The following is a 17,286-nucleotide window of genomic DNA, read 5'->3' on the forward strand; positions in this document are numbered from 1 at the left end:
AACGACGCACTCTAGACACATATACCGATACAAGGAGTTACAAAATAAAGTCGTTATAAATTTGAATATTTGTTGTTTCAATGTCACGTTACTAATTTTTCCTTTGTTATTTGTTGGACAGCTAGGTATACGTATATATCTGTATATATATAAGCAAATCCTAGAGTCGATTCGCCAGGAACCGAATCCTTTTTTCCTATCCCGCCGGATTGGCGTAAAGGGTAACGAGAACGCACAAAGAGATATATATATATATATATATGTATATGTAGTTAACACTTATATGAATATAGGGGTGAGATTGGTTTTGGCTAGTAAAGTTACTTGGTGATCCGGGTCTATCGACGGATCAATCTTATGTTCAGCACAACCTCCACATCACCTTGGGAATGAAATTTTCTTTCTCTAGGACCGTCGCTCACTCCTACGCCAACCACCGCGCCGGCCGCCAAAACTCAATCTCACTACAATATGTATTTATGATTTTTTGTATTTGTTCCTATTATAATATAACTAAAAGTATCACTCACCCTCAGCTATTATTTTAAATTTTTTTTCCTCTTTATGAATTTATCTTCTTTCTTTCTTCACTGAACATACATATATTAATCGTTAAAAAAAACTTATACAAAAAGACCTTTAAGAAAGATAAATTTAATTTAAATTCTTAACGCGTTAGACGGACAACGAACCTATTTCCTTTTTTTTCTTACGTTTTTTTTTCACTTCTTTTGTTTTATGCCACTTTTAAATTTAAATACATACATAGATGCTTTCGTCACCCACTCTGAACTACAAATGACTTCTAGTCAAGTTCCTTTAGCGGTTACGATCTTCAATTACCGCAAAGTTTATTATTTCCCGCAATGTTCACAAAACTACTCTTTCAGCATCGTCTGGACCCTTGCTTTAAAGCTTAATTTCACTCCTATCTAATCCTTTCTTATTTTCCCCACCTTTCCCAATTCGCATTAAACTTTTCATTAAATATTTAATATTGTGGGTATTGTCGTTCCTTTCATACCTATAAACATATATCCGTCGCTTCTGCAATTTCTTCGTCCTCCTTTTATACCATCTTCTTAATCCCTATTCTTTACTTCTGTCTCTTTTTCATGACATATGTCTATTTCGTCCCTAATTGTCATGTCAGATTGTCAGTGATTAGAATTTGGAAATAGAAGTTGCGTGCGCGGGTAGATAAATAAACATAAAAAGAACAAGTCCTAGCAGAAACACCAAACTAAAAAAAAATAAAAAAACTAATTGGACTGGATGCAAACCAGTCACTAGGTAAGTAATTCCTAATGCCTATTCTGACCAGAACTATCGATCTGGGTCTTACCCAGTCTTTATCCCTGGTCAGCATTGTAGGTATTCTCTGTAATTTTTCCTAATATTTTTGAATTTTTCTTGCAGGAATAGTGACTAACCTAGAACAACTCTGGCCTATCGGTGGCCACAACAAGTTGTTAAATCGCACGATCTGGACGCAACATCACAAGCCCACGAACGCGAGACGCGCTCACCATATGTTTTCTTGAATAAATTCATTGTTTGGGTGGCTGTGGGACATGCAGCACCGTCCTCTAATTGAGGCACGAAAAAGTCATGAAATGACAAACTAAACTGAGCATATGTATATCAAGTGACAGCTGTCACCAAGACAAACTCCAAAAAAAAGTATTGCTGTTACTTTGTTGTTTATTTTGCAAAAATTAAAACTGTCAGATGTTGTTTTTCAAAATATTTAAAAATTGTTGGCATTGTTATTTTAACATCTAAGCCAGTTTAGATTTTGTTGAATTCGCTTAGGATAAAATGACCGAGCAAACCGTTAAGTGAACTTAAATTATTTTTTAGTGATTTGAACGAAAATGAAACGAAAAACACCGTACGTTAGCTCATTGGCAGCTTTTGTCAGAATTGATAATAGCCTTTTCCTAGCTTAAGCAATGTGATCAGATTGATTTCGATAATAATGCTATATTAAATAAGGTATAGTAACTATTCGAAATTTCTCTAAGATGAATAAGTAGATTAGAATAAATAGTCGATATTTTTGTGTATACATCTACTTTCTAAAAATTGAGCCAATGGAACTTAAAACAAATTATTTCTACTTTTTATTTGATGCTAGTGCGTATATGGAGTTACTGATCTATCGTGAACTAACCTTTTTCATTCCATCTGTCAAGCTTCATTTCTCATCGTTCCACTTTCAAGTCTATTGTCCATGTCCATCTTCATCTTGAAAAAAAAATAAATAAATAGAAAACAGGCGTCTCGCTACTTTGCCAAGTGGAGAAAAATCACTTTAATCTTAATTTTCACAAAACTTTCACGAAAATGGTTGCCACAAATGAAACTCCAACTTCACCAGAAGATGAACAAGCACCTGGTCAAGTATTGGGCGATTTGATAATGCAACTAGAGGACTACGTACCAACTGTACCAGACGCAGTCTCCGCCAGGTTCCTCAACGCAGCTGGATTCGAAGCCACAGACCCGAGAATAATTCGATTGATGTCTGTCGCAGCTCAGAAATTCATTTCTGATATTGCAAATGATTCTTTGCAGCATTGCAAAACCAGAACTAGTAATACACAGCATTCTTCAGGACATGGTTCTTCCAAGGTATGTATTGCTTTCTTTCTCCACTTTCAAAATCAGGTTTGGTAATCGTAACTTCTTGGTAATTTAGAGCCAAAAACTATCAAAGGATAGGAAGTACACTTTAGCTATGGAAGATTTGACTCCAGCTTTGGCTGACTATGGCATTACTGTTAGAAAACCCCAATACTTCGTCTAAGTCTAAGGATGCAAATTCGAATTTGTTGGTAATGTATGTTTTGTTTTTACAAAATAAACAAAATGTAAAATATTTATAGTTTATCCATTCTATTCCGCTGGAATGTGAAACAAAAATGAAATCAAATGAAATAAATGTCAAAAATGCGGGAAATAGAACATTCGAGTTTCAACTTTTCTAGCTTGTTGTTGTGTTTTTAGTTTTCTCTCCGATAAATAAAAGAATAAAAATAATAATATGATTAGTGGAGACAATTTTGGTATTTACCGTGGCTCCTCACGACAAGGACAGGACGATCGAGCTCAAGGTCAGGTTCTAAGTGATTTCCTTATGCAATTGGAGGACTATGTTCCTACAGTACCCGATGCTGTCACAGCCCATTACCTCAATTCAGCTGGATTCGAGTCCGTAGATCCACGTATAGTCCGTCTGATTTCAGTCGCAGCACAAAAATTCATATCAGATGTAGCTAACGATTCACTTCAGCATTGTAAAGTTAGGACCAATAATCAACAACCGACAAGCCATGGAATGCCAAAGGTACATATTCTCATTTAAAAGCTTTTGTTGTGGTTTTTAATATTGTTTTTTTTTTTTCTAGGGACAAAAGCCAGTTAAAGATCGTAAGTATACAATGACTATGGAGGATTTGGTACCGGCTTTGTCAGACTATGGAATTACTGTTCGGAAGCCGCATTATTTTGTTTAAATATTCTATAGTCACCCTTCATTCTAAAAACTTACCTACTTTTACCTTCTGTATTCTTGGTATTATAATGGTCACTTAAATAAATAATACGATTTTTTCAAGAATTCTTTATTGTTTTCCTTTAGAATTTAACTTAAACAGAAACTTATGGGAATCAAAAATTAATGTTTTTTTTTTTTAAAATTATAAAACTAGTTTGAAGTAATTTGGACTCTAGAGCTACAAAAATAAATCTTTGAACATGGTTAGTTAAACTTTTTAAAATTATTACGAACTAGTTTGTTCCTAGAGACTCATTCTGATTTATCCTCAAATGCGTTTTATAACCTTACATTTGTGTAGTGGAACTTGGAAATTTGAGAAGATTAGCGAAAAACAAATAGGCGGAGATCTATTGGTTAGCACTATTGAACCTCTGAACATTTTATTAAGAACCTAACAACCTGTGAACAAAATGTCATAACAAATGTTATATATATTTTTTTTATATCGGCACAACACTTAAAAATACTTTTCTAAAGGATTTTACTAACTTGAATTTTACAATTTTTCTATTAGGTCAGATTTTTGAATATACGACATATGTACGTACATCTTCAAAACTACAAGAAAAAATAGTACGGTGTTTAAAAGGCTACTGTTAAAAACCAACATAGTTCTTGACAAAAATTAAATGATGTTTAAATGTTCAGTATCTCACTTAGTTTTGAGACATCTTTATTAGGTTTGAGATGACTAATGACTAGTTTGAATTTATATAATGTTTTGACAAACCCTAAATATTGGATTTCTTGGATCTGAAAATACGTTTTGGAATTAATTTTTGGAATCTGCTAACCCATGTTTGTATGCACAGAAAACTCAACATTACGAATACTCGTTTTCAACATTATTTGTATATGTTTTAAATATGTACATTTGTAACATATGTACTGTTTTGCTTGTTCTGTTAAAAACCGTTTAAGAAAAATTGAAGATTTAAAAAGGTTATTCGTATTTATAAACACTACCCCAAGACTGCGTTATGTTACAATGCCTTTTAAACTCAAAAAGTTATTTATAAAAGTTATTCGTAGTAGAATAGGGGTATTGTAAGCTAATCTCTTTTAGAGGTTGAACAAAATTTTAATAAACTGGTTGAAATTGCGTAGTGACCAAGCAAACCCTAAAAAAAACAATGTTTGAGAAATAATGTTGAGAATGAATTACAACTCATTTTATTGAAATAAAGTACAAAAATTCTTTAAACACTTCGAAGAATCAAGTCATTTCTATGCCACAAAAACGAGCCCAGTACTTTAGATTAGAACCTTGCCAGAAAGACAGAAATCAAACTAATAGGTTTTTCACACCAAACCCAAAACCCGGATCGGTTTTCGCTGAAAACCTACATCGAAAACTCAAGTTTTCCCATACATTTTTGGTAAACCAAAAGATTTCGTAAACCACAAGTTTTATATAAAACCTCTCGAAAACTAGTTGCAATTCAAAGTTGGACGAATCAAACAAACCTTTTGAAACATTCAGCGCTCAAATTAATGTAAATAAAACAGCTGATGGCTGTTGTCTAAACAAATATTTCATTTTTAAATAAGTTTGGTAGTGGTAAGTAATACTATTTATACAATTTCCTTACAAAATAAGAATTATTGCTTTTTGTTTTTTATTTACAGAATATGGAACATTTTCCAACGTCGAGAATAAAAGTACCTGTGACTATTTGCGGCACTGGCGGTCCTTTTATGATCCTCCAGAGTTTCAAACGCTCTTTGTTAAGAAGCGAGGAACCGGAGTTCACTGGGACGAGGAAGACTTGCTCATAGCTCGTAATGACGTTTCAAGGGATGCGTTTTCAAACTCGTCGCCACAAATATGTTCGACGCTTTCGCTTACTACCTGAGGAAAGACTTTCCGGTAACTCCGTTCAATCATAAGGGTTTGGGAGATATGAGAAAGGCAATTAGTTAATTTGTGGAGGAGAATAAGTATCAAAGAAAATCTCTGGTGGAGGCTAAGTCACAGCGAGCTAGGAAAATTTGAGCCATAACATTCCATAATGACAGCGATGTCAACATCAAGAAGATCCTTAGTGCTTTAAACAAGCCAGGCGAGTGTGATTTTGGTACGGATCTGGAACTAGGAATTGACCTTTTCTGCTCCGGGCATAAGGACCTTCATGAAATCGTTCAGAATCTTCTTAAACCCGCCTATAAACTGCTTGGACGGCCACAATACATGGCGATTCCGAAGGCACATTTGGGCAACAGAAGCAATAGTCATAAGCAGTATTTTGGATTGAGTTTGTTGTGAAAGAAAAAAGAAAATGTTTTAAATACAATTAATTTTTGTTGTAACAGTTTTGTTTTTTATTGATTTGATCGTATGTTTTCTACACAATTAGCTTCTCTTTGGTAAATTGTTCTGATCGGTTGAAGTGAACAAAGAGGATATCTGCAGCCAAGCGAGCTTCTAGTTCTTGTTGGTTCATGTCGTGAGCCCATTCCATCCGTCCCCAGAACTTCAGTTGAAACTCTTCTTCGAGACGAGCTTATGTTACGGCCTTTTCTGCGCTGATATGCTGCTCTATCACAGCACAGGGAAGGATTATCGACTTAAGGGTGTCGATGTCGACAGCAGGGAAAAATCCTTAGGAGAATGTTTGCACTTCAAGAATTTTCAAACATTTTAATCTTGAGAGAATACGTACTATATAGAACATCTTCACTGTGTGAAAGAAAGTACTTGGATATTTTCATTTTATTCGCATCCGAGACGGTGGTTGGTGATATACTGGAAGTTTTTTGTATGTTCGTATCGAAACATTTGTTAAACCACTCAATGACGGGATCCCATTCGTTCTTTTGGAGCTCGTATAAATCCTTGTCTTTCTGAAAATCAACTTGATAAGTACCTCCATAAGGTTAAAGTTTGTATCTTGCATTTCCAGATCCTTTAGTTCATTGCAGAATATATCGAAAGTTCTGCGGCTCGTTCTGAAATGTTGTTTGAAATACTCATCATCGTTTACTAAAATTTCACAAATAATTTGAGAAAGACAAAATTCACAAATCTTTCCATCAATACAAAATTTGACATTTAAATGTCAACTGAAAACTTGTAAACGATTTTCGGGTTTTCGAAAACTTTTTGTGGAAAACCCGGTTTTGGGTTTGGTGTGAAAAGCCTGTAAAATTATTTTTTTTAAGTTTTCAAGCTCTTAAGTAAACACCCAGTACTTAGTGCGCTGGTTTGGAACCCTACCAAAAATAAACTTATATTTATCTGAATGAATTCATTGACCACTAATATACAGCTTTGAACAGGTCCACTTCTTTGTGGAGTGACAGTTTCCTGACGTTTCGAATTTACAACTTTCATCTATCAACTAAACTTATCTAGTATAGTGGAGTGGTTTTTTTGGAACGACTGTATTTTCGCCTTAGTTTATTAAACAAATAGATTTATACCACTTATAACATTATTATTGTTTCTTAAAATCGCCTTCCTTCAAAATGACTCTAGCTGAATTTTTTGGTTGCACTTTAATTGCATTCGGCCCAGCGCTGCATATGTTTATCTTCACCATCGCCCACGACCCAGTTCGGATTATTATTCTCATAGCAGCTGCATTCTTTTGGCTGCTTTCTTTACTCATATCGTCACTGTTATGGTTTTCAGTGGTTCCTTTGCGGGAGCACCTGGCGTTTGGTGTGACATTTTCGATATTGTTTCAGGTAAATTTCCTCAACGTAAATCGATTAACTTCCTATTACACAACTCTTTTTCTTTTTTAGGAATGTTTTCGGTATTTCATATACAAAATACTTCGAAGCACGGAAAATGGCTTAAGGGAAGTTGCTGATGATTCTCGGGTCACGGATAATAAACACATCCTAGCTTATGTATCCGGCCTGGGATTTGGAATAATCAGTGCAGCTTTCGCACTAGTCAATGTTCTAGCTGATATGGTAAGAACTAAGAGAAACATAATGAACTTTTGGTCAATGTGTATTTTTATGGTAACATTTTTAGACTGGTCCAGCTACAATGGGCCTCAAAGGTGGCACCCAAGTTTTCTTCGTGGTCTCTGCTGCTCAAGCTCTCTCCGTAATTTTACTACACACATTTTGGAGTGTGATTTTCTTTAATGCCATGGACACATCGAAGTATCTTCACATTGCCTATGTCATCTGTACTCACTTGCTCGTGTCTGGGATAACACTTTTGAATGCATACGAACTGTATGCCACAACACTTATAGCAAACTTTTGCATTACCCTTGTAACTGGTTTGTTGGCATTTAATGTAGCTGGTGGATCGATGCTGTCGTTTAAGAGATTCATCACTTGCAGATAAACTAACTAAGTAAAGTAATCTAATCATAATGCACCTTAAATTTAGCCTATTCCATCTTTTATTTTATAAAACTAAGCATTATTTGTAAACAAAGTATATGAATGTACAAGAAATTAAGACGTTAACCAAATAAATGACAAAAAAAAAAACAAAATGTCATATTTTTTTATTTCCTAATATTTGTTCATTATGAAGCTAATAGAACCCTCGAAAGTGGTGCGGATGGAATGTCAATATTCAGTGTTTTGCACTTCGTCCTATGATGAAAAACTTTGTTGTTAAAACGGTTCTCAGGAAGCAAGAAGTATATCCACCTAGGCATGACAAATTTTTCAGAAGAAGAATTGGACAAAAGGCGATAACTGTGATCAAAGTTGAAAATGTTAAAGTACTGTAAATTTATATTAATTTAAAAAAAGTAGAAGATATATGACCTGCTGAAAATACTTCAAGTTAATTTTATTTATTTTGTTTTAATGTCGTTTTCTGGTACAATATTTTTAAACACAAGTGTAATGAAAGCTTTTGTAAAATCTACTACACAACAACGCACGAAACGTCATTGAAGTCGTCTTTCTTTTCTCCTACAACTACAATAGAAAAACTTTCATCGGACTGAGGAGTCAAGAGTCAACCAAACCAACAAAATATATCTTCTTGCGGGGCGTTTTGTTTATGCCACGATAGCTTTTAAAATAAATAAATGCATCGAAACACTATTTAAAAGACAATTTAAATAAAAACCTAAATAAGAAATAACAAAACAATAACCATGGTAAATATTGAAATAAACTTCTTAAGCTATGCTTACTTATTTTGTAGAATTAAATGGATGACTAATAATTATCATCATACTAAACGAATTAAGTCTGTAATTAAAAAATGATTTATTAACTTTTAATCTTGTTTATTCAAAAATAATCTAATTTTTAGGGTGACGGAAAGATTTGCGATATTTCCGATGAAGTACGTGACGAATTAAAGAAGTTTCGCTTTAGGAAGAATTCCTCAAATTCAGCACTGATATGTGAGTTGGAAAAAATCATTATGTTCTCTTATAACTCCTAGTACATATTGTCTTTGTTCTTCAAATCCTACTTCCTATCTTAAACCAAAGTCAAAGTCGAGTATTTATTGTACTTAAGAAGTTTTATTTTTATTTTTATAGTAAAAGTTGATCGTGAAAAACAAATCGTTGTTTTAGACGAACTTATCGATGATATCTCAGTGGATGAGTTGCAGGATGTCCTGCCAGGACATCAGCCGAGATATGTCATCTACACCTACAAAATGGTGCATGATGACCAAAGAATTTCTTATCCGATGTGCTTCATATTCTACACTCCAAGAGACAGTCAGGTTGGAATTAATCGCCTTTTTTGTTCCATGTACAACAACTAATATTTTGATTACAGATTGAATTACAAATGATGTATGCATGCACAAAGAGTGCATTACAGCGTGAAGTTGACTTGACCAGAGTCTATGAAATTCGTGAATTGGACGAGTTAACTGAAGAATGGCTCAAAGAGAAACTCAAGTAGATGTTTTTTGAAGCCATATGGGATCTGTGTTCAATAACAATTTTAATACCAACGACAACATACCAAAATAATATTCTATTTTAAAGTATTTACGCAAAAGAACGTATACTAATTTTTTTAAGGTATTAATTTCGTAAAGCAATAACAGGTCAAAACAATTTTATAGTTTGACTATCATAATTTAATAAAACAACAAATAAAAGACAAAATGACATATTCAAAAAGTAGAAATTTAAGATACCATTTAATATATACACAACACAAAACTTACATAGAAGTATTGTTCTTTTTTTACATTGATAAATTTAATTGATACACGAGAAAACAAAAATATAATCCATTAAATGAAGCTATGCTTGCCAAAAAATAGTTTTGATTTGTTGTATTTTTTTTATATCTAATTTAAATATGGTATTTGATTACTCATTTTTCATTTAATGACTCATGAAATTCAATCTGATGAAGCCTTAGAAGACTAACAGAAAATGTTTGTTTGGTTATTTTCCACTGAGATTTTGGGGTGGATGAAATGCGTGATTTGGTAATAGGTCTTATACGCGCACTCAAGCATAACTCCTTCAGTATCGTAATAATAAACTTGTTACATTAAAATACGGTTCGAACAATTACAATGAATAAACCGATGTACAGCACACTGGTTTTGAATTTCAAGTCATTTTAATAAATGGGAAAGATGTTCAAATGGTAGACATGTGCATTCAAGAGGACACAATCGTTCACAGGTTTTTCTCTGTCTATCAACTCCTACTCTCACCTCCCCGCGGTGAACATCGGGTGCCTAGTACCTCAACTGGAGATTGAGTTCTTTCTAACCCCAGTGGAAAGTTGTTAACGGCAGCAAAAGAAAAAAGGGGGAGAGGGGTTTCCACTAAGGCACCTCTCTTTATTCAGACGGCAGCGGTTAAATTCTCGAGATGGATGGAGTTTACAGTTCCAGTAAGGTTGAACTACAGTGACCACCTTATAGGGCTTCTTCGACATATTCGGAGCCCAGTCCTGTAAGGAGAGGTATATCCGGCTCCCCGTCTTGGGAGTTATACTAAGGATCTGGCCCTCCAGGTTGGCGGTTGTGCCGTCGGGGTGACTTCCTGGCAACGTAAGAAAATACTTTGGTTGTGAAGCGCCAACAAGCCTCGGATACGGACGGATTCACTGTTGACAATAAATGGGAAGTAATTAGCGGATAAAATATTCACATTCATGAAGTACGGTTAAAAATACATTCTCCGCAAATGGCATTCCAAATAGTACTGGTAATACGGTTGAATTTTGGAAGGGGAGGAATAGAAGTAACTATTTAACTAGAGCATTGTTTATGAAATAAGGGGTGGAATAATGGCAGGCATGAAATGTTTTAGTGATGCTCAAGGTCCAGAGTTAAAAATATTTCAGTTTTAAACTGGTTCCTTACCATTTTAAGAGTGTTCTTTTGAAATGCCCTGCCCAAATATAAGAATTGTACTCAAATTTCAGACAAATAAGAATTTTTAGATTACAGGTACAGTCATTTCGGAAGGGGTAAAGAACTTTATACATGGTCAGAGAAAAACTAAGCACTTAGCATCGGTTTTCATGACTTCAAATACATGATTACTATTTTTAGTTTAAAGTTTGCGAAATTAAAGAAAATATTTGATACATTTTTCTTAATTAACGTTCTTTTTCCTTTGAACAATTGCCTTCTTTATAATAAATTAATAATTATAATGTTCAAAAATAATGGTCAGAAGGTTCTCTTCCATGCAACAAAATTGTATTTTTCCAATGAGATTAAATGTCCTTAATTTAAATCCCACTCAAATATCACTCTTTTTAGATAACTAAATTTTTATGGAGGCTATCTAAATTCAAGGAGTAATTTTCTTTCAATTTTCCAAATTTAAATTTTTATCTTCAATAATCAGTTTAGGTATTTATACACTTTTTGAAAAGTTGTTAGATTTTACCATTTACGCTTATGCGGTTCTTAACAAAATAAGGCAGAACGGTTTGTTAGTAAATTTTGTCCGTGGTCTAAACAAGACTCGCACTAAATTTATTTTAAATATATTTGAAGGATATAAAAATAATGTTGAAGCCATTATTAGAATCGATGTTGAGATTCAAAATCTAAAACTCACTTTTTGTTAAAGCATTTCTTAAAACTTTATACAGACACAAATAAATACAAAAATGATTTAAACTGTATTTAGAAGACAAAGATTTTTATTTTGTAAAACAAAGTTTGCAATTTATTGTTAACATGTATGTTGTGTTTTTACTCAGTCTTAAAAACACCAATGTTTAGTTGTCTTTAACATTTTTAAAGAGGCATATTTTAAAAACCTGATTTGATAGACAAAATATAACGCTAGATTGGAGTTCAGGACAACTAAATCCTATACAAAATATTTTTCCTGTTGTACTTAATTTTCCCGACCAGTTTAAACTTGTATCATCTTTGTTTTCAAGCTATTGTAATCATAAGACCCCTTTTAAGTAATTTCCTCTTGAGCACAAAGCAGTAGGCATGACCAATACCAATTCGGGCAACCATGAAATCGCCATTCAGATAGGAACTAGAAAAGATATACTTACCTACTCAAAGATGCTTATTTTATGAAAACTAAATAATTTTTGTACATACATATATCTTTATGGCAATTATAATATAATATATTTGATTGATTGATTTTTATCAGATTCTACATCAATATTGTTCATTTTATTTACAAAAAAAGGCTTAAAATTAGTTTCGAAGTATTCAACACCTATTCCTAGGTTTATGGTTCTGTTACAGCTAACTTTATATCATCCAAATGGGTATCAATTTGTTTTTCAAGCGATAGAATGTGCCCAGTATTGCAATTTTCTGCCCCAACAAAAGTTAAAATTAATGGTAACTTATTCATCTGAACAACCTGCAAACAAATGTTTTTGTTATTTTAGTCTGATGTCTGATGACCAAAATCTTCTTTGATACCTGGAAATTAGAGTACATTGAGATAATTGTCTTATTTCTGCCTAGTCCTAGTTTTCCAGCTTGGTCACTAGCTGTTGTAAAGGTTGGTATAAAGGATGGCATCAAGGCAAAGTCGACGTTCCTCTCCTGACTTACTTTGAGCAAAGGAACTCCATCTCTATCTGTGATTAGAATAAGATACAGGCCATTGACTCTGCGAATAAGAAAATGATTAATGTATCATTTGATTGAATATTTTGTGCTGATATTACTTTTGTAAAAGACCATTAAAGTATTTCTTGATGTCATCAGTCATTTTCGGTTTATTTTATTTCACTTTTCAACACAATTCACAAATAAAAATAAAACACTCTTCAATCTTCATCTGATAAAGGAAAATAATGGGTGTGTTTATCTTGATGGGGACCATTTTTTAGAACAGAGTCTAATGATCCAGATGGAACTAAAATAAATACGGAAGAGTAAACCATTATTCAATCAAAAACAAAGTAATTAAGAGAACCTGCAGACAAAAGACATGTGATATTTTATATTCAATCGGTAAAATTATATATGTTTAAAAATGTTTTATTTATTTAAAACATGACCTTTATTTCTTAGACAAAGGTCTAGATCACATTTAAAAATTATCATTAAAACAAACACGCCTAATTATTTGACAGCAGTCATTTTCAGTTATTCTACTACAAAACCTAACGAAAGCTCTTAAAACTTTTTGAATTTGTAAAACTTCTCAAAAAAAAAGATTTACGATCCTGCCAGGAGTCGAACCTGGAATCTTCTGATCCGTAGTCAGACGCGTTATCCATTGCGCCACAGGACCACGATGCGAAATTTGTGTTCAATATAATTGATGTAAATAAAGCATTTTAAGGAAAAATGTCCACTTTTGAAGAAACTGAAAAGATCAAACACACTTATGGAAAACATATAGTATTCATAAATTATAAAATTAAAATTTTGCAACTGTCATTTTTGACAAGGTTTACCTCAAATGGAATTTGATGTTCGTTGAAAACGATTTAAGCTTTGAACAATTATTTTTAAGCTCAGAGCAAGGAACTGAGCTATCAAAAAATATCTTTGTGTCTTTTTTAGCTCAGGCATATCAGCATAGAGGAAATATATTTTCTCTATGCATATCAGAGGCCTCAGGTTATAGTTCTTTTCTTAATCAGAACTAGCTCGGAGTGCGTCCTATAAGAGGGGCACTGAGCGCAGCTAATTTTACGTTTTTTTGTGTGGTATGAAAGAGACAGCATATTCTACAACAAAACTTTTGACAGTTTAGTTTTTCAATGCCTTTCATAAATAAATCGGAGAGCTCTGATAAAACTCTGTTCAGAGCGCACTCGACGTTTTTAAGTACTCTGTACATAGCTTAAAAAGCTAACGGCGGTGGTGACTTTCTATTACCGAAATTTATAATTTTGATTTTTTTGTCACTTAGGTGAAGTCTCATGGAACAGATTAAAAATATTAAGTAAAAAAATGCTTAGTTTTTCGAGTTTCACTCAAGTTAATTTTTATTCTATTTTAAAAAATTGAAACTTTCAAAAACTCCTCAAAAAATCAATCAATACATCGCTGACATCATGGAGTAATTTTTATTAAATATTAATAAATACTTCTTTGCCCTATTAAAATGGTGACAAATAATATTTCTTTATTAAACAATAAAGAAAATTGTGAAAATTCTTGTTTCGCTCTAAAGAAAGTTGAACCTTGACAGCAACAAAAACAAAGTTCATCGAACAACTCCGATCATCTTAAGCACTATTCACACGACCCACGACCGACGAATGAATGAAAAAAAATGATTATTTTAGGTTAAGTACACTCGATTATTTTATTCGTTGCGAGTGTGGATAATGTGGAACGCGAATAAAGTATGACAATTCGTATCAACTACAATTTTTTTCGGGACGAATACATTTTTTTAAATTTATTATTATATGTTATTGAAAAGTAATAGTATGCTTCATAAATCAAATAGAAACTATATTGCTATAGTTTTGTTAAGAATTTGTGTGGAAATGTGTCTTCAAACGTATATAAACTCACATTTTGTAATTCATTCGTCGTTCGTTGGTCGCGCTTATGTGCATACTGCTTTATAGTTTCCGGAAACTTATCTAAGGTTGACAGAATGTATGTAGACTGAATTTGGGCAATCAGTTTTGCGCGAATCCAAAAAAGTACTATGTTCGAAAGAGTGAAAGCTTATGTCAGTGTCAGCTGTCAGCGGTGAGCTATTTGTTTGAAGGGATAAGAAATAGGGTGTTATTTTGTTGTCATATTTGTTCAATTATTGTTTATAAGCAAAATATTTCCTGAATTAAATTAAAATTTTAAATAAAAAATATCCTTCCTTGTATATTAATAGGTTTTAAAAATACATCATGTCAATTAAGAATATCCAAACCCATCAAAGCAAACAATCCCTCAGGTAAAACTCATTTCCTACTTTCACAATCCTTTGAAATATGTTTGTAATTTTTGTTTTTTATAAATTCTAGCAAAGAACAACTAATAGAAGCCGTGAAGAAGAAACGAGAGTGCAAAGCTAAAGCAAAACATGTCGTCGAGTACTGCCTTCAAGACACCGTAGCACCAGAAGATTTCTTAAACATGGTACGTTACCTCTTCCCTATCAAAAAATCATAACACTTCTCCATAGCATCAATGCTTTGATTTTTCGATTTCGATTATATTGTAAGTAGATTCAACATATTAACCAAAGCCACTATGAAGATATTGTTGAGGAACGATTCATATTAAAAATCTGTGGCTACCCTCTATGTGATGTTCTCCTGGAAAAGTAAGCAATCATGAACATCATTGATTTATAAAACATTTTAAATAAATCTTTTATTCTTAGTATACCGATGAAAAAATATCAAATATCGACAAGTACCAATAAAGTGTACGATATCACTTATAGGAAGATGTTCTGCAGTACAAAGTGTTTTAAAGCATCTGAGTATATTAAGGCACAAATGCTCACGAGTCCATTGTGGATGCGAGATAAAGAAGAAATACCACAATTTAAACTTTTTACAGATTCATGAAATAAAATTATTCTAATATTAAAAGGTTATTGGTCTTTTTTTAAATTCTTCTTAATATACAAACATTTTTCTCAAACGGAAAAGGTTATTTTGGAATTCATTTGATTTAAAGCTTTTGGGTAGAAAGAATGTATAATCCCATCTCAAGTCAAAAAATGTTTAAAATACATCATTTAATGAAACAAAATAGGTTCAAAAGAAAAGAGAATTTTTACAATTAATTTACTTATTTGGTTCCCGGTATAAATTTGGAAACAATTTCCCGACTACCAGGAGATTTAACTCTATTTATAAGTTTGTTTTTATGAATACGACGCCACATTGTATTTAACGAACTTTTCAGAGAAAATATTTGTATCATGTTTAGAAAATTGTAAAAAAAGAGCAAAGTTATGTTGTAAACAAAAACCTGGGTAACAAGTCTGCCTTAAAAAACAATAACTAGTCTCAGAGCCGGCAGCAAATTTTGGGAGTGGGGTGGAGTGAAAAGCAAAATATATATACATTTATGTGTAGATATACGCAACATTATGCAAAATTCAACCGTCTGGCAGGTTTTTTTTCAGCCGGGGCGGGGGTGGGCGTTCGAAAATTGTCATTAATATCATAAACAGTATAGGATGGTGCCCTGATGTCAAAAAAGTGTGTCCAAGACGTTTTGCTTTTAGCCATCCCCTTAGCAGACGGCCGCCAAAATGCACGAAAATCAACTTTTTGAGTCGAAGTGATAACCACTTAAATGAAATATAATCAATAAGAGATGGTCCACTGATGTAAGAAAAGTGTGTCCAAGACGTTTTACTTTCAGCCTTATCCTTGACAGACGGCCGCCAAAATGGGCGAAAATCAACTTTTTGTGTCGAATTGATAACCACATAAATGATACATAAAAAATCAGAATTATTCTCTTTATTGTAAAAAATTGTATCCAAGATGTTTTACTTTCAGTATTTACAAATACGACAAGCTCTAAATTTGCAATAGATTACTACCAATAAAATATCGGCTAAGATTGATGACTCATCTCATAGCTCTGCCGTTCATAAGCGTTTGCATTTCTTAAGTCAATCAAAACTATTCTTCGAATTTGTAACGCAACTATAAATTTCCATAGCAGTAATTCCGTTTTAAGTTGTAATTAGTCCTGGGCTATGTAATAATTTTATTGAAAAAGTTTTGTACTACGATAAAATTCCTGATAGGACACTCCAATAGAGTTTTTGCTGATAAGGTTTATGATATTTGCGAGTTTTATTATAAAAAAATCATGTTTTGAGAACTAAGGTTAAAACAAAATTATGCAGTATAAGATATTTTATTAGGCTCTTTTGGTTATTTTGTTTTTGGAATGCAAATAAAAAACTATTTCATTCTTTTCCCAACGTTTCGTAAGTATTCCTTACTTCTTTAGGGGTGCCTTTATTCAATATTTTGTATTAAATCACATTAAATCTATCAATTCTCCCATTACTGCATCCTTCCAACGACGGCACTGACACAAAATTGAAAATAAATTAACAAAAAGAAAATAATAAACATAAACAAGAAAAACTATCAAATTAAACAGAATTGACACTTATATCATAGAATTTCCACAAGTACTTTTTTGACTATACTCGCAATGTAAAATATTTGAAGGCCGTGAGTGCAAACTGAATTTTTTGATTATTTCCAGTAGACCGAAGATAAGAAACAGGATATTTTTAAAAATGTTTAGCTTTAAAACAAAGCTTCGATTTTCTGTTTGTGTTGTGTTCAAAAAATGGCAGAGTTCTAATGTTCAATTTATCACCCTTCAAAATACCGTTATA

The 17,286-nt window shown here is 32.8% G+C and overlaps 6 protein-coding genes and 1 non-coding gene across 7 annotated transcripts; 5 read left to right on the forward strand and 2 right to left on the reverse strand.

The window, feature by feature from the left end:
- The first annotated feature begins 2,228 nt into the window (after positions 1 to 2,228).
- Positions 2,229 to 2,970, forward strand: LOC129952296 (transcription initiation factor TFIID subunit 10-like). Its single transcript, XM_056064813.1, has 2 exons — positions 2,229 to 2,637; positions 2,705 to 2,970. Exons 1-2 carry the CDS (start codon positions 2,350 to 2,352, stop codon positions 2,810 to 2,812), a joined length of 396 nt encoding a protein of 131 aa, XP_055920788.1. The 5' UTR covers positions 2,229 to 2,349; the 3' UTR covers positions 2,813 to 2,970.
- LOC129952295 (transcription initiation factor TFIID subunit 10-like) lies at positions 2,906 to 3,625 on the forward strand. The gene is made up of 2 exons (XM_056064812.1): positions 2,906 to 3,352; positions 3,414 to 3,625. Exons 1-2 carry the CDS (start codon positions 3,050 to 3,052, stop codon positions 3,519 to 3,521), a joined length of 411 nt encoding a protein of 136 aa, XP_055920787.1. The 5' UTR covers positions 2,906 to 3,049; the 3' UTR covers positions 3,522 to 3,625.
- A 3,268-nt stretch (positions 3,626 to 6,893) lies between these two features.
- On the forward strand, positions 6,894 to 8,031 carry LOC129950019 (gamma-secretase subunit Aph-1). Its single transcript, XM_056061780.1, has 3 exons — positions 6,894 to 7,255; positions 7,316 to 7,489; positions 7,554 to 8,031. Exons 1-3 carry the CDS (start codon positions 7,034 to 7,036, stop codon positions 7,875 to 7,877), a joined length of 720 nt encoding a protein of 239 aa, XP_055917755.1. The 5' UTR covers positions 6,894 to 7,033; the 3' UTR covers positions 7,878 to 8,031.
- A 472-nt stretch (positions 8,032 to 8,503) lies between these two features.
- Positions 8,504 to 9,790, forward strand: LOC129949967 (glia maturation factor beta). Its single transcript, XM_056061718.1, has 4 exons — positions 8,504 to 8,652; positions 8,811 to 8,904; positions 9,046 to 9,236; positions 9,293 to 9,790. Exons 1-4 carry the CDS (start codon positions 8,650 to 8,652, stop codon positions 9,419 to 9,421), a joined length of 417 nt encoding a protein of 138 aa, XP_055917693.1. The 5' UTR covers positions 8,504 to 8,649; the 3' UTR covers positions 9,422 to 9,790.
- Positions 9,791 to 12,064: 2,274 nt separating this feature from the next.
- LOC129951160 (ragulator complex protein LAMTOR3 homolog) lies at positions 12,065 to 12,815 on the reverse strand. The gene is made up of 3 exons (XM_056063181.1): positions 12,656 to 12,815; positions 12,405 to 12,597; positions 12,065 to 12,342 (listed from the first exon to the last, which is right to left on the reverse strand). Exons 1-3 carry the CDS (start codon positions 12,697 to 12,699, stop codon positions 12,205 to 12,207), a joined length of 375 nt encoding a protein of 124 aa, XP_055919156.1. The 5' UTR covers positions 12,700 to 12,815; the 3' UTR covers positions 12,065 to 12,204.
- Positions 12,816 to 13,154: 339 nt separating this feature from the next.
- Trnar-acg (transfer RNA arginine (anticodon ACG)) lies at positions 13,155 to 13,227 on the reverse strand. Its single transcript has one exon. It is a non-coding gene; the product is annotated as a tRNA-Arg (tRNA).
- Positions 13,228 to 14,659: 1,432 nt separating this feature from the next.
- On the forward strand, positions 14,660 to 15,504 carry LOC129951446 (putative RNA polymerase II subunit B1 CTD phosphatase RPAP2 homolog). The gene is made up of 4 exons (XM_056063589.1): positions 14,660 to 14,853; positions 14,924 to 15,038; positions 15,128 to 15,225; positions 15,286 to 15,504. Exons 1-4 carry the CDS (start codon positions 14,807 to 14,809, stop codon positions 15,473 to 15,475), a joined length of 450 nt encoding a protein of 149 aa, XP_055919564.1. The 5' UTR covers positions 14,660 to 14,806; the 3' UTR covers positions 15,476 to 15,504.
- The last annotated feature ends 1,782 nt before the right edge of the window (positions 15,505 to 17,286 follow it).

The sequence above is a fragment of the Eupeodes corollae genome, chromosome 3, assembly GCF_945859685.1.
Source record: "Eupeodes corollae chromosome 3, idEupCoro1.1, whole genome shotgun sequence".
NCBI classification, from domain to species: Eukaryota; Metazoa; Arthropoda; class Insecta; order Diptera; family Syrphidae; genus Eupeodes; species Eupeodes corollae.